Source organism: Ranitomeya variabilis, chromosome 4 (genome assembly GCF_051348905.1).
Source record: "Ranitomeya variabilis isolate aRanVar5 chromosome 4, aRanVar5.hap1, whole genome shotgun sequence".
Taxonomy (NCBI): domain Eukaryota; kingdom Metazoa; phylum Chordata; class Amphibia; order Anura; family Dendrobatidae; genus Ranitomeya; species Ranitomeya variabilis.
Window position 1 is genome coordinate 288,664,281 of NC_135235.1, and position 17,269 is coordinate 288,681,549.

Here is a 17,269-nt window from a genome sequence, read left to right on the forward strand (position 1 = left end):
CTGCACCGTTCATTATGGCCCCATAGATGCTCCACATAAAGCTGTGCCACATATATAATGCTCTGCACCGTTCATTATGGCCCCATAGATGCTCCACATAAAGCTGTGTCACATGTAATGCTCTGCACCGTTCATTATGGCCCCATAGATGCTCCATATAAAGCTGTGCCATATATAATGCTCTGCACCGTTCAGTATGGCCCCATAGAAAGCTGTGCCATATATAATTCTCTGCACCGTTCATTATGGCCCCATAGATGCTCCACATAAAGCTGTGCCATATAGAATGCTCTGCACCGTTCAGGATGGCCCCATAGATGCTCCATAGAAAGCTGTGCCATATATAATGCTCTGCACCGTTCATTATGGCCCCATAGATGCTCCATAGAAAACTGTGCCATATAGAATGCTCTGCACCGTTCATTATTGCCCCATAGATGCTCCATATAAAGCTGTGCCATATAAAATGCTCTGCACCGTTCAGTATGGCCCCATAGATGCTCCACATAAAGCTGTGCCATATAGAATGCTCTGCACCGTTTAGTATGGCCCCATAGATGCTCCACAGAAAGCTGTGCCATATATAATGCTCTGCATGGTTCAGTATGGCCACATAGATGCTCCACATAAAGCTGTGCCATATATAATGCTCTGCACCGTTCATTATGGCCCCATAGATGCTCCATATAAATCTGTGCAATATATAATGCTGCTGCAATAAAAAAGAAACCGGTTTTTACGTACCGGTAATAGGATTTTACAGAGCCACGACAGCACCCCTACGAGAGAGGGGATCCGCCCACCTTCCGGACAGGAACCTACAGGATTTAAAGGGGCGGTCCCCCTCACCACTCCAGTTTGTGTTTCAGAGTATAAGGGACACCGCCCATTGAGTTAGTACATAATCATATATACTTAAACATTACTAAATACCATCACCTCTAAAAGAGTGATAACTAATAGCACACCTTCCAATAGAGTGCAGGAAACCAGTGATTAACTACGGGGGGGAATGTGCGGGTGTTGTCGTGGCTCCGTAAAATCCTATTACCGGTACGTAAAAACCGGTTTTCCTATCGCCGCGACAGCACCCCTACGAGAGATTTTCAAAGATCAATCACCTGGGAGGGACTACAGTACTAAGTACTGAACGGCCAAAAGTTAAATTGGCCTCTGATGACAGGTCAAGACGGTAATGTCTATAAAAGGTGGAAGGAGATGACCACGTTGCCGCCTTACATATTACGTCTATGGAGAAGACTGCTCTTTCCTCCCAGGATGAGGCCATGGCTCGAGTAGAGTGGGCTCTGATGCCATCCGGTGGTGTTTGGCCTTTGGCAATATAAGCAAGATATATGGCATCTCTTATCCATCTGGCGATAGACGCTTTCGTTACACTCGCCCTTTTCCTTGAATTCTGAAAGGAAACAAACAGAGCCCTACTCTGCCTCCCTGGCTCTGTTTTGTGGAGGTATTCTAACAGCGTTCTTCTAACGTCTAGCATATGACATTTCTGCTCTTCAGCTGAAACCGGATTGTCACAAAATGATGGTAAAACTATTTCTTGGCTTCTATGAAACTTGGAAGCTACTTTTGGTAGATATGCTGGATCTGGTTTTAACACGATCCTATCCTGAAAGACCATTAAATAAGGGGGATCTACCGATAAAGCCTGCAAATCACTCACTCTCCTAGCAGAAGTTAGGGCCAATAGGAGGGCGGTTTTTAAAGTTAAATATTTAATGGAGACCGAATCTATTGGCTCAAAGGGGGGTTCAGTTAAGGCATCTAAAACTAAACTTAAGTCCCATGGTGGCAGACTGGGCACATACACTGGATTAGAACGTTCAGTGGCCTTAATAAATCTGGATACCCATCTGTTCCCTGCCACATCACTGCTATATAATGCCCCCAAAGCTGAAATTTGGACTCTAAGGGTATTTACTGCCAAGCCCAATTCTCGGCCTTTCTGTAAAAATTCCAGAATAGCCAGAATTGGAACCTTGCCTGAAAAGGGATGTTGGTAGAAGGCAAGGAACTTTTTCCAAGTCTTAGCATAGATCTTAGTAGTAACCTCTTTCCGGCTGTTTAACAGAGTAGAAATGAGAGCCTCTGAAAACCCTCTTCTCCTTAATAACTCCCTCTCAAATTCCACGCCGTCAGATGCAGGGATTCCACATTGGGGTAACGGAATGGACCCTGAGAAAGAAGCTCCGGACTGACTGGCAATACCCAGGGATCGGTCACAGACATTGTTCTGAGTAACGAGAACCATGCCCTCCTGGGCCAAAAGGGGGCAATCAAGATCACTCTCGCCCTCTCCTCCCTGATCTTTCTGAGGACTATAGGGATCAGACACATTGGGGGAAATGCATACCCTAGAGGGAAATCCCAGTGAATCTGAAGGGAGTCTATTACACAGGGTTTGTCTGCCACTTGAAGCGAAGCAAACTTCCTGGTCTGTCTGTTCTCTCTCGTTGCAAATAGGTCTATGACGGGCAACCCCCAAAGATCTACTATCTGTTTGAACACCCGTCGATTTAGAACCCATTCTCCTTGACTTAGAGAATGACGGCTGAGGTAATCTGCTTCCGTGTTGAGCTCTCCCCGAATGTGAACGGCCGATAGAGAGCGAAAATGAGCTTCGGCTATGTCGAGAATGTCTGTGGCGGTGTTCATTAGGGATTTTGATCTTGTACCCCCTTGATGGTTGAGATACGCCACTACTGTTGTGTTGTCTGACTGGACTCTTACATGTGAATCCTGCAGAGATGGTAGCAACCTGAGTAGGGCCTTTTTGACAGCCGTAAGCTCTTTCCAATTCGAGGACTCTTGAGCCTCTAAGAGAGACCATTGTCCCTGAGCCCAAACATCTCCTATGTGAGCTCCCCATCCTATCGGGCTGGCATCGGTTGTGACCGTGTTGTCTGGTATTATATTCCAGCTTACTCCTTTCCCTAAATGTTCCATGTCTAGCCACCATCTCAGACTGTCTAGAGTGGCAGTGGATAGCCTGAGTCTTTTGCCTAATTGTCCTTGAAGACTCTTCTCTGCAACCAAGACCTGGGACTGCAACACTCGAGTGTGGAACTGAGCCCACTGGACGGCCGGTATGCACGATGTCAAGGATCCCAGAAGGGACATAGCGTCTCTCAAAGTCAGATCTGGCCTTTTTGTTACAGTACTGACTTTGTGCACAATCTTCTGCTTTTTCTCTTCCGGAAGGAAACATAGTTGCTCTTCCGAATTTAGCAGAATACCTAGGAAGGTCTGAGTTGATGATGGTACCAATCTTGATTTTTCCAAGTTGACTAGCCAACCCAAGTCCTGTAAGGAAGATATTATATGATTTAGGCGATTCTTACACTGAGAAAACGAATTCCCCACTACCAGGAAGTCATCCAAGTAGGGTATAACTAACGTATCGTGTTCTCTGACATAGGCCATTACTTCCGAAATGACCTTAGTAAACACTCTCGGTGCCATAGATAGACCAAACGGCATTGCAGTAAACTGAAAATGTCTGACCTGGTCGTTTAAGCGCACCGCCATTCTGAGGAATTGTTGATGATCCTGATGAATGGGCAGATGATAATACGCATCCTTTAAATCCAGGACTGTCATATAACATCTGGGAAAAAGAAGTTTAGTCGCCGTTTTAATAGATTCCATTTTAAAAGCATGATATTGTAGATGCTTGTTCAATTTCCGTAAATTTATGATGGTTCGAAAGGATCCATCAGGTTTGGGAATTAAAAATAAAGGGGAATAGAACCCCTTCCCCTGTTGTTGTTTTGGAACCTCTAGTCTAACTTTTTTCTGTCTTAACATCTGAACTTCCTTTTCAAGGGTCTTTTGTTGGTCTAAGGAATCAGGGGTAGTCAAGATATAGAAATTTGAAGGTTTTTCTCGAAACTCTAATTTTAACCCTGATTTAATTATGCCCAAAACCCAGTTACTCGATGATATTTTGGCCCACTGAGCATAGTAGTGTTTTAACCTGCCCCCTACTGGAAGGTCACTATTAACGGTAATTTCTTCTTCTTCTTGATGAAGATGATGGGGCATTAGAGTTCGAACCTTTCTTCTTCGGGTCTGCTGGTTCCCAGTCTCGGTTCTGATAAGGTCTTCGGTATTGGAAGCGTCTCCTGAAGGTATTCCTAAAGGTAGGATTAAACACTTTAGGAAAGCCCTTTTTTCTATCCTCAGCCTTAGCTAGAATGTCATCCAATACCAGGCCAAACAGGTACTCACCCCTACATGGAATCGTACACAGTTTTGCTCTCGCCTGGGCATCTCCCTTCCAGGTCTTAAGCCATAGGGCTCGTCGAGCAGCGTTTGAAAGACCTGCTGATCTGGCTGCTAATTTTAGCAAATCCACAGATGCATCCGCTAAATACGCCACCCCTTCCCGTATTTGCGATAGGGAGCTTAGTATTTTGTCTCTGGGCACTTTGGATTTCAGCTGTTCCTCCAGCTGGGTTACCCAAACCATGACAGATCTAGCCGTACAAGTACTGGAGATTGCCGGTTTGAAAGCACCAGCAGACGACTCCCACACCTTTTTCAAAAACATGTCCGCTTTTCTATCTGACGGATCTTTCAGAAGGCCTACATCCTCAAGTGGTAGGGCTCCGGCCTTAGATGAAGAGGCCACCTCTGCGTCCACTTTTGGGACCTTCATCCATACCGTCAGATCATCATCGTCAAAGGGATACCTTCTTTTTGCAGACGACGGTAGGAAACCTTTGTCTTGTTTATCCCATTCCCGCTTTATAAGGGTCTTAACTGTATCCACTTGAATGACTTACGACTCTTCTGGCACAAGCCTGCAAACATTAAGTCTTGTGCAGATTTTGGTTCCCTGTTCTCAGTAACCCCCATGGTTGCTCGGACTCCTTTAACTAATATATCCATGTTATCAACCGAAAAACATGGTCTTCCTTCTTCCTCTGAGGAGGATGGTGATAAGGAGCGGGAACATTCACCTTCTTGCAGGGACGGACTAGATCCTGGAGATATGTCCCTGCTTAACCTCCCATGGCGGCTGGTTCTAAGGGAATAGTTTATTTCTTCCCTGATGACCTCTCTAAGGTCTGAAGAACGAAGGGGAGCTTCCTCTTCTAAGGTCTGACAGATGCACGCCTGGCAAAGCCTTTTAGTATAACTGTCAGGCATTGGGGTCATGCACATTGCTTGTGCTTAGATTTAGATGACTTTTTCCCCTAAAACAAAGCACAAATAACAGACCATATCAGCACCAGGAACATTGATAACACTCACCATGAGGCTGAATCTGTGAATACCGGTTTTGGAGGAGAACGATCCACTTGTGACGCTGGGGCGCTCGCACGCTGCTGCCCCCGTACCACGCTGCTGCTGCTTCTTGAGCGGCTACCGCTCTTGCTGCGCTGCTCCGGTCCCTCTCCTTGAGGGTGCTCGGCGTCCCCTACTGAGGACATTGCTGCACGCTTTCCTCTACAGCCGCCGCTCTTTTTCAAACGCTGCAGCGCTCCTCCTCCAGCTTACCCCGGAAGTGTAAGAACTACTTCCGGGTTCACCTGCGCCGGTGTGAGCGCTGAACACCGCGCCTGCACTGTGGACCAGGACGGCACTGCCCGACTCCTGGAACATGCTCCGTGTGGCCAGACGAGGGGGGGTCTGCACGCAGGACACCCCCGACGCTGCTTCCGGGCCCCCGATTCTGCCGTTCGCAAACAGATACCGCACAGAGGCATGGCGGACCCGGGTAAGGTTCATTCCTGCAGGCTCCCGCCGTCCGGACAGGAACCCAAACTGGAGTGGTGAGGGGGACCGCCCCTTTAAATCCTGTAGGTTCCTGTCCGGAAGGTGGGCGGATCCCCTCTCTCGTAGGGGTGCTGTCGTGGCGATAGGAAAAAATGACATACTCACCTCTCTTGCTGCCCGCAGCTCCTCAGCGTCCCGTCTCGGCGTCTCTCCGCACTGACTGTTCAGGCAGAGGGCGGCGCGCACACTAGTACGTCATCGCGCCCTCTGACCTGAACAGTCAGAGCAAGAGGATGGGAAGACGGTGTGGCGCCCGGCGTGTGGAACGCGGACAGGTAACTATGACATACTTACCTGCTCCCGGCGTCCCTGGCTCCTTATCTCGGACAGCTGGTCTCCGGGTGCTGCAGCCTCTTCCTCTGTCAGCAGTCACCGTTACCGCAGATTAGAGGAATGAATATGCGGCTCCATCCCCTATGGGAGTGGAGTCCATATTCATAACTTTAATGAGCGGTCCCACGTGACCGCTGAACAGGGGACGAGCTGCGGCACCGAAGACCGTGGGACGGGCAGGGGGAGCGCCAGGAGCGCCGGGACTAGGTGAGTATGCGACAGACCTCTCACCCGCCGACCCCACCGCCGATCATGACTCGAGTATAAGCCGAGAGGGGCACTTTCAGCCCAAAAATTTGGGCTGAAAATTTCGGCTTATACTCGAGTATATACAGTATATTATACGCTACTAGAAAAACCAGTACAGAGGGAAAGTCATACAGAACAGGATAGATATATATATTCCAGCGTACAGTCTTACCATTGGCCCAGGGTTATCGGCAAAAGCTCTGTCGAAGGCCTTGATGTGCTTAAACTCAAACATGTTCCTCTGTACGAAGGTCTTCCGGATCTTCTGGTTAGTCCAGGTAATGAAGAGCTTATAGTAGTGGTTTGCCTTTTCTGTTAGACCCGTGGAGAAGTAAATCGGGGCTTTCAGATTCATACGTTCCCTGAATGAAGACAATCATTGTAATATGCAAATTAAATGAATCGTAATTAAAAAACAAATGAGACCCATAAAAGCAATGTTACCAGAATGTTTCCAACAAGATGCAGAGCTCCTGAGCTCTTCCCAGTGCAAAAACGGGAATGAGAACCTGTCAAAAAGGAGACAAATACACGCTGCCATCAAGAAAAATATTTAAAAAGACATTTTTGACAATTTCTGTGAATATATTGTACATTTATGTCCTATGAATAAGGCAGGGATTAAATATATGATCAGTAATACTTCCACATGCTGCAGAACATTTTTTAGAAGACACTTTTCAGAAAGCCATAGAGAAATCTGTTCCAAATGGCGCACATTTTTTGGTGCAAATTTGCTGTTGTCTTTTGTGCTGTGGATCGCCCCTATCTGAAAATCTGGATGTAAAATCCAAGTATTCCCATGACTGTGCCTATACAATGCTTCTTTAGATTATAGCGATACGTTTTTTCAGGTTACAACAGACTTTCCTGGACATCGTTAACCTGAAATCACATTCCAGATTGAGAAAGGATAACGGCACGTCACCTACCTTTCCACCCTTCTCCACGGTCTCGTGGACCTTCTTCAGGAAGTCTCGCTCTCGACAACGCTTGGAGTCTCTGATAGTTGTCGCATAGGTGGATTCAGAAATCAGTAAATCCGGGCGGCATTTGTCAATCCACGCAGCTCTGAAAAAGATTTAAATTAATCATGTAATTACGACGTGTAAATAATACACCGGATATCGTTCCACAAAAAAACAAGACTTCCCAACCCCATGATGTTTAGCAAAACAAAGATCCTACCCCAAATGCCGATCTGGAGTCATATTGTAATCCCCCTGGGGAAAAAAAATGAAAGCAGTGAAAATTGTGATATACAGATAAACAACTGTGAGAGGCGCTACAAAGCACAGGGCAGTTTGCCTGCCGCGGGTACGACAATCACCACAAAAGATTGTAAAAAAATATATATTGTATTGAATAGATGATTACATAAAAAATATGCATACATCGGCACCCACGCTGGTATAACTGCCTATACGCAAAGTCTCCCAAGATAGCAAAAAAATGTGAAACTATATAAGGGTCCCTTTCATGCAGCGGATCCCATCCAGGATCGTCATTACTCCCCTTGTAGACTCCTGACAGGGGTAAGAACTGTGCATTCATATTGATAGCGCATGCATGCTGGTCCGTACTTCCGGACACTGAACTTCAAAGTACACTATTCTGGAATTCTAGCTGTTCGCTTATATAATTTCACATTTTTTTGCTATCTTGGGAGACTTTGCTTATAGGCAGTTATACCAGCGCGGGTACCGATATATGCATATTATTTATGTAATCATCTATTCAATACAAAATTGTGATATAGCCAAGAACAAAACGTCTACTGACGACTAGCGATGGCAAGCTTAGATACATAGGAGCCTGCACTGGGTCTGACAGAACAGGTCTGGGGCTTGTTAGGGGGTTCGGCAGCAAGTGTAAAATCATCAGGACCCATGACTGCAATGGCAGGAACAGAAGGAGATTTACTTGTCAAGTATTAACCCTCAGCCAAGCTTTCGATATACTCACAGTATAAACAACAGATTCTGAGCCAACTTTAATCTGAAACATGGCTGCTCCCAAAACATGTCCTGCATAGTATGCTTTGATCTCCAGCTCTTCATCAACCTAAAAAAAAAAATTATATAAGTACACTATATTTTAGTCCACCATATATTATTTATCTGGTATTTAGTTGTTCCTTTGTAGCTGGAAATTCATGTTGTACTCCTCAGTTGGGTCATGCTATCTCACGGTGACTCCCCCCTGGGAATGACAGACTTTATTCTCTTCAGGGTTCACCACTGTAGTCAATAAAAATGCCTGTATGATGCAGATATATAGACTGTACCATAGAAGTTCTCCACTGGCATAGAGCGGCAGAAACTTCTATCACAGTTACTGATGATGACTAGACAGCTCTCACCACACTTATAATGAATTAGATCCTAGTGTAGCCTCAAGGATTATACTTATAATCTATTTTCTTACTTAGGAGAATATAATCATGCGGATTACACAAGAGGCAGCAATGGCATTGACTCCATCTGACCAAGTGATGCTGTACTGATGTGTCATGAAATTGATAGAAAGTCACTGGAGCAAAATGCGAAATTTGGAAATTAATGTATAAAAATAAGCAAATCATACATACATACATACATACATACATACATACACCCCCACATATTGATAGTTAATGCAGTGAGCGATGCAAAAAAAAAAAATTAACAAATCACTGAACTGCATCTTTAAATTGTTGCTCTGTATACTTACAGACTGAATAAATATAAAGCATAAGTCGCTGCCCGTGCTTTACACTACAGCTCTGCTTATACAGATTATTTCTGGTATGTACAAACTACCTGGAAGTCAGTACAAGGGGAGAAAATTATAAAAACCTTCTACCAGAGATGGGCACCACCATTGTAACAGTGGACTGCACGTTCTACATTTCACAGCGTCGGGTTGCGTCCATCTTACCTGCACAGTCTGATGAAGGTTCACCGCCACGACTTTCTTCATGCAGTCTTTAATCATCTGGGATGTGAAAAAGTTGGTTTCCCCTTTCTTGTCCACGGTGATCTTCCTGTAGTCTTCGAGCAGGATGGGACAGATGGCCTTAGTAGGGTGAGTCATGTAAATGGGTCCATCGAACCCAACCATCTCGCTCATGTATGGCAGAGCTCCGCAATGGTCCAGGTGAAAGTGGCTGGAGGAAGAAGGATAGAAAGTAACCCGGCTGCCGAGGTGAGCGCGGTGCAATTAATCTCTATTATTAATTCTGTTACCTGATAATAACACAATCCAGGAACTCTGTGAGGCGTCCATTCTGTGTAATGTACGAGAAGTCTGGGAACCGGCGCTGTCACAAAGAAGAAAGGTATTGCTACAAGAATCAAAGACCCTCTTATACCACCCCCCCCCGTACAACCCCCGCAGGACTCACATCATCATTGAATCCCATGTGCATGCCACAATCCAGCATCACATTCTTCCCTCCTATGGAGACCAGGATACAACTGCGTCCAACATCTTGGCCGGCACCTGAAAACAGCGTCGTAATGACAGTGTCAGTATATTACATGTAGGCCCGGCTAATGGCCTCGTATTTTAGTTGGTCAGAGATGTCCTTACATCCCATTGTGCCTATTATATATAGCTCATGGGAATGCCACAAAACAACCGGTAAATTATGGGGAGCCTGACAGATCCTGAGCAGTGCGAGATCTCAGCAGGGAGGAGGGACACTGAGGAGCTGTCAGTCAGGCTCTGGTGGGCAGAGATTGGGTTCAAACTTCCAAAAAAGCATTATACAGACATTGTGGTATGTATTTCCAAAGTAAGTGCATCAGCCTCACCAGGTCTAAGATAGATTTCATGTATGCAGTTTGGATTGGAAAATCTGCAGGCAGATCCGCTCTAATGAAATCCAGGGGAACTTCCCCAATAAAATGATCTGCAACATGTGGCTCACCAGTTGTGGGGAAACAATAACTCCCATCATCTCCTGATATAGGGATTTTTGTGTACTCACTGTTAAATCCTTTTCTCCGAGCCAATCATTTGGGGACACAGGACCATGGGTGTTATGCTGCTGCCACTAGGAGGACACTAAGTTAACACAGAAAGATTAACTCCTCCCCTGCAGTATACACCCTCTCACTGGCCAATATTCAACCAGTTCGGTAGTAAAGCAGTAGGAGTATTAAACAAAAGACAATAAAAAAAACTGTCAGAACCAAAGAAGCAACAACAAGCCAATAGGCTAACAGGGTGGGTGCTGTGTCCCCCAATGAATGGCTCGGAGAAAAGGATTTGACGGTGAGTACACAAAAATCCCTATTTCTCCTACGCCTCATTGGGGGGACACAGGACCATGGGACGTCCTAAAGCAGTCCCTGGGTGAGGAGCAACATAGCTGCTAATACCCCATGTACCATAGGCCTACAGCTAAGGCACTGCCGACTGCAGAATATGCCTGCCAAGGGCAGCGTCTTCAGAGGATAGAGAATGAATGTGGTAGTGTTTTGTAAAAGTATGCAAGCTGGACTAAGTCGCAGCTTTGCAGACCTGTTGTGCTGACGCCTGCTGCCGAATGGCCCAAGAGGCGCCCACTGACCGAGTAGAATGGGCGGTAAATCCCTGCTGGGATAGGAGCACCCCTGACACGATACGATTCCCGAATAGCCGATCGAATCCATTTGGCTAGAGTAGCCTTGGAAGCGGGTAAGCCCTTCCTTTGTCCCTCTGGAAGTACGAACAGGACATCTGACTTGCGGAAGGGAGCCGTCCGGGAGATGTACTGTCGAAAAGCCCTAACCACATCAAGAGTGTGCAGAGCTTTCTCAATGCGGTGGACTGGTGCCGGACAGAATAAAGGCAGAATAATCTCCTCATTGAGGTGGAAGGAGGAAACGACTTTTGGTGGAAAGGAGGGAGAAGTCCTCAAGACTGCCTTATCTGGGTGAAAAATCAGAAGCGGGGGTCGGCAGGAGAGAGCTGCCAACTCTGAGACTCGCCTGATTGACGTAATAGCCACTAGAAAAACCACCTTCCAGGAAAGGAAGGTTAGAGAGACGTCCTGCAGTGGCTCAAAAGGAGTCTCCTGAAGAGCTCCAAGGACCAAGTTAAGATCCCATGGATCCAAAAGGCATTTTATAGGGAGGCGCCACACGGGAAACTCCCTGAATAAACGTCTTAACTGGTAATCTGGTGGCAATTTTTAGTTGGAATAGGACTGACAATGCTAACACTTGTCCATTGAGTGAGCTAAGTACGATACCCGTCTCTAGGCCTGATTGGAGAAATTCCAATATGTAAGGGATGGAGAATACGAGAGGAGATCATCCATGGGCGTTGCACCATGCGAAGAAGATTCGCCAGGTACGGTGATAAATGCGCATGGACACGGGCTTCCTAGCACTAATAATGGTGGAGGACACCTCAGGGGAGAATACAGCTTGGGCTAGAATACAGGATTCAATGGCCACGCCGTCAAAGACAGGGCCCCAGAGTTCTGGTGGTGAATTGGGCCCTGTGAGAGAAGATCCATTCGATCTGGAAGCCGCCAGGGAACGTCGGCGACCAGCTGAACCAGTTCCGCGTACCATGCCCGGCGAGGCCAGTCTGGCGCGACTAGGATCACTGGTACCCCCTCTGTCCTGATCTTCTTGATGACCCTCGGTAGCAGGGGAAGAGGAGGAAAAATGTACGGGAGGCGGAATTGATGCCATGGCAGGACCAGGGCATCTGCTCCGACGGCACGTGGATAGAGGGATCGGACAATGAACTGTTCTTTAGCTTTGAGGCCATGAGGTCCACATCCGGAGTCCCCCAGTGATGACAAATCTGCTGGATAACTTCCGGATGGAGAGACCACTCGCCTGAGGCGAGGCCCTGGCGACTGAGGAAGTCGCCGCCCAATTCTCCACACCTGGTATGTGGATGGATGGGATTCGCCGAGATGGGCGAATGGTTGTTCTCGGCACAACGGAGGATGTGGGTCATCTTAAGCATGGCCGTCTTGCTGCGGGTTCCCCCTTGACGGTTGATATACGCCACCACTGTGGTGTTGTCGGACTGGATTCTGATGGGGTGGCCTGCAAGGAGATGATGAAAACTGACCAAAGCAAGTCTGATCGCTGGTATTTCCAGGATATTGATGGGGAGACGCGACTCTCAAGTGGACCAATGTCCCTGTGCTGTGTGGTGGCTGAAGACTGCACCCCAGCCCAAAAGGCTGGCATCGGTGGTCACCACCAGTCAGCATACTGGGAGAAAAGACTTTCCTTGGTTCAGGGAGGACTTAAGCGTCCACCACCTGAGGGTCTGCCTGACCTGTAGAGACAGACGGAAATGACGGTCGAGCGAGGAGGGGTACCCGTTCCATGCCAACAGCAGAGCATGTTGTAAGGGATGGAGGTGGAACTGCGCAAAAGGAACTGCTATGCCTGCTACCATTTTCCTGAGAATACGCATGCTGGAACGAATGGAGTGAGAGACTGGTCGGGAAAGACTCCGTGCTCCCTGCTGCAAGGCCAAGGCCTTTTCTGGAGGGAGAATGACAAACTCGCGGGAAGAGTCCAAGGTCATTCCCAAGAAGGAAATTCGCTGAGCCGGGACTGGAGAAGATTTTTCGAATTTTATCCTCCAGCCCAGGCGAGAAAGAGTATCCACCGTGATATAGATGGACTCCTTGCAGGCTGGATAGGACGGGCCTTTTATCAGTAGGTCGTCCAGGTACGGAAGTACCACCATTCCCGGAGCATGAAGGATGGCCATGACAGCGGTGGCGAGGCCGAAAGGTAAGGCCACAAACTGGAAGTGTTCCTCGCGAAAAGAGAAGCGAAGGAACTGTTGATGAGGAGGAAAAATTTTGATCTGGAGGTAAGCATCCTTGATGTCTATGGATGCTAGGAACTCTCCTTTTTCCATGGAAGAGACGAGATTCCATTCTGAAGCGTCGAATTTTGACAAAGTTGTCCAGGAGCTTTAGATACAGTATAGGTCGCAGCGATCCGTCCTTTTCTGGAACCATGAATAGGTTCGAGTAAAACCCTTTGACTCCGTCCCCTTGTAGCGCCCATATGGCCTGGAGAAAACATGTCGGGGGGAGAGAGAAAACTATTTTGTATCCGGAGGACACCAGTTCCCTGACCGAGAACCAGGCTTGATGGAACGAAAGTAAGCAGCCTCCTACTTTGTCGATGTCCTCCAGATGTTGCAACGAGTCATTGAGTGGAGGATCTAAGGGATCTGGTTCCCTTAGATCCATTAGATCCAGATGACCTAGGTCTGGGTTTCCATTTACGGTTAGGTCTGTATGAGACCTGGGAATCTCTGTCTCCGTGCGAAACTCGTCCTGATCCAGAAGAGAAGGATGTAGATGACCAATTGGGATTGTTGCGAAAGGGCCGGAATCGAGGTTGTTGATACAGAAACGGCCGGGTAGGCTTTTGTTGAGGAAGAAATTTACTCTTTCCTCTGGTAGCGTCAAAAATAATTCAGTCCAACTTTTCTCTGAATAAGCGACCGGCTTGGTAGGGCAGAGATGTCAATGATTTTTTGGAAGCAGAATCTGCTTGCCAATCTCTGAGCCACAGGGCTCTTCTGATGGGAGATTGCATTTGCGGCTGCCTGTGCAGCGCAATTGGCCGAGTCTATTGAGGCGTTAACTACGAAGTCCCCAGCTTGGGCTATCTGGTTAGCCAGGCTGATCGCCTCTGAAGGGAGATTACTGTCATGGATGGTTGCGGTGGGCACCTCAGCCCAAGCGACCATAGCCTTAGCCACCCAAGAAGCGGCGAAGGATGGAAAGAGTGACGCTCCTGTGGCCTCGAAGACGGAGCGAGCCAGGTAGTCAATTTGACGGTCAGTGGGGTTTTTGACTGAAGAACCGTCAGACAAAGATAGGAGCGTTTTGGAGGCGAGATGCGATACGGCAGAATCCACCGAAGGGGACTGTAGCCAATCCTTCATTAGTTCCTAAGCAAAAGGGTATTTGGACTCAATAGGCTTATGACTCGTGAACCGTTTATCGGGCCGGTCCCTATGTTTCTGCACAATGTACTTAAATTCAGGATGAGTAACGAATACTTTTTGGACACGTTTAGTCTTTTTAAAAGACACCACGTGTTCCGGAGTGGATGCGGATTCCTCGTCCACCTTCAGGGTCTTGTTGACCGCCTCAATGAGAGAATTAAGCATCTCTTGGGAAGTCGAGGAATCCTGGACTAAAGATGCATCAGACTCGTATTCAGAGTGATGTGCGTTTTGGTTCTCAGGAGAAGGGGAACGAGAAATTGAGCTCGCAGATGCTGAAACACAAGCACGGCCGTGCTCAGGGGATGCGACATGGGTCCGTTTTCTGGAGCCCTGACCCCTTAGTGACGGACTACGCCCCCTGCTGGTGGACGGATCCATACCGTCGCCAGAGTCCTCCGCGTTCTGACTTAAAGAGGGACCCCGGAGAGAGTCTATAGCCTTGGCCAGGAAAGCCATAGATTGTGACAGGGAAGCGGCCCACTCAGGGGGATTAAGCTCCGCAGGGTCGGAGGCAGGAGGCGGCTGCACACAGGCTGGATCACAATCCGCACATAACGGGGTATTGTGAGCTCGGGGCAAGGCAGTATTGCAAGTGGCACATGAAGTAAAAAACACTGTGTGCTTTTTGTTAACCCTTTTGGCCTCTTTAGGGTAAGACATAGTGTGTCTTTTGACATAAGGGCAGGATAGGCAGGGTATGCGCTATAGTGCAGAGAAGGGGTTAAGTTCTCCTGGTACAGCTTACCCACGGTCCTATGCCTGTGTCCCCAGGGAGGAATAGGACGGCAGAAAGATGTTCGGTGGTCCCGTAGCTTTCGGAGCTGTCAGTCAGTGTGATGAAAAAATAAGTAAACTGACTGAACAATATATATAATAATTATAAATGCTGGTGCATAGCCAAAAAAATACATACATAATGATAGATTATGGCTGCACACATCTGTGCTAAAATAAGGAAGTTTGAAATATAAGGAATAGGAATAGCATAACGGCTTATGAACTTTATGAACAAACATGAGATTTTAGCACAAGATTTGGCCAAATATTGTGAGCCCATTCACCAACGACAAGGTAATCTCAGATTGAATGGGTAACTACACTGCCTGCCTGGTGTGAACACTTACCTATGGTCTCTGAGCTACTGCCCAATGTGAACACATGCTTGTGGCTAATGACATGATAAAGCCTTCTTATATAGGGAGGCTCAGAACCAATAGTGTTAAGATGTAATTAAAAATCACAGGTATGGTGAAGGGCGGGACGTTCAAGTCAGAAAATAGTATATAGTAAAAATAAGTAAACTGACTGAACAATATATATAATAATTATAAATGCTGGTGCATAGCCAAAAAAATACATACATAATGATAGATTATGGCTGCACACATCTGTGCTAAAATAAGGAAGTTTGAAATATAAGGAATAGGAATAGCATAACGGCTTATGAACTTTATGAACAAACATGAGATTTTAGCACAAGATTTGTCGTTGGTGAATGGGCTCACAATATTTGGCCAAATCTTGTGCTAAAATCTCATGTTTGTTCATAAAGTTCATAAGCCGTTATGCTATTCCTATTCCTTATATTTCAAACTTCCTTATTTTAGCACAGATGTGTGCAGCCATAATCTATCATTATGTATGTATTTTTTTGGCTATGCACCAGCATTTATAATTATTATATATATTGTTCAGTCAGTTTACTTATTTTTACTATATACTATTTTCTGACTTGAACGTCCCGCCCTTCACCATACCTGTGATTTTTAATTACATCTTAACACTATTGGTTCTGAGCCTCCCTATATAAGTAGGCTTTATCATGTCATTAGCCACAAGCATGTGTTCACATTGGGCAGTAGCTCAGAGACCATAGGTAAGTGTTCACACCAGGCAGGCAGTGTAGTTACCCATTCAATCTGAGATTACCTTGTCGTTGGTGAATGGGCTCACAATATTTGGCCAAATCTTGTGCTAAAATCTCATGTTTGTTCATAAAGTTCATAAGCCGTTATGCTATTCCTATTCCTTATATTTCAAACTTCCTTATTTTAGCACAGATGTGTGCAGTCAGTGTGATGAGACATGGTTTCCTCGCAGAAGTTGCGAAACATGGCCCCCGAGATTTGCAGGGCGCCTCTCGTTCCAGACGAGAAGCGCCGAGATAGTGGGCGGAGTTCCGGCGGTGGGTGGAGCTTGTAAACCGCGGCCTAGTCCGGCTGAAAAGCCGGGGACTAAATTTCTGGGGCCTGCTGGCGATGTGCGCCGGCGGGCCGCGACGGAACGCCGGCTTACCGCCGCTGGCACCTGGCCAACGGTGCCTCTCCCCAGGTACCAGGACCGCACCTTCCGATGCAGGGAAGCGCAAGGAAGGTACATACTCACAGCGCGAAGCGCCTTCTGTCACTGTGGGGGTAATGCGCTCCCATCCATCCTCCCTGATCGGGGGAATGGAGAGGATCCTCCATCCATCTTCACCTCAGGGGGCTTCCAGAGGTCGTGGGGCTGCAGTGACGCCATCAGGTGGGGGCCTCTGGTCATATAGCGGTTGGGCCCCGGAGAGGAACATGAGAGCCAGAAACTCTATGTGCCCGCTGTCTTATAGGGGGGGAGATCTGGACCAAAAGAGGAACTGTCGCCCAAGAACAGATTAGGCGTGCCCCAGTCGTCGCAGGAGAGAGTATGGGGAGGTATACTCCACGAGTTCGCCTGTTGATGGTTCGAGGGAGAGCGGACCCTTGAAAGGGATCCGTCGCCCCCTTCACTCCGTTAATTAAAAAATAAAAATTTACAGAAAATAAAAATGGAAATAAGAACGTTGGGGTTTGAAACAAACCCAAGTGCCTCCTACAGACACTAAGCATGAACTGGTTGAATATTGGCCAGTGAGAGGGTG

General features: G+C 47.1%; 1 protein-coding gene across 2 annotated transcripts in view; it reads right to left on the minus strand.

The window, feature by feature from the left end:
* INTS11 (integrator complex subunit 11) overlaps positions 1-17,269 on the minus strand; it is a 55,940-nt gene that overhangs the window by 18,983 nt on the left and 19,688 nt on the right. For both annotated transcript variants that reach the window (XM_077250128.1, XM_077250129.1), the window contains exons 3-10: positions 9,776-9,873; positions 9,618-9,691; positions 9,310-9,538; positions 8,356-8,454; positions 7,579-7,613; positions 7,323-7,461; positions 6,835-6,899; positions 6,563-6,752 (exon numbers count right to left, since the gene is read on the minus strand). In XM_077250128.1, the coding sequence (XP_077106243.1) occupies positions 6,563-6,752; positions 6,835-6,899; positions 7,323-7,461; positions 7,579-7,613; positions 8,356-8,454; positions 9,310-9,538; positions 9,618-9,691; positions 9,776-9,873 (929 nt within the window). The remainder of the gene's footprint in view (positions 1-6,562; positions 6,753-6,834; positions 6,900-7,322; positions 7,462-7,578; positions 7,614-8,355; positions 8,455-9,309; positions 9,539-9,617; positions 9,692-9,775; positions 9,874-17,269) is intronic.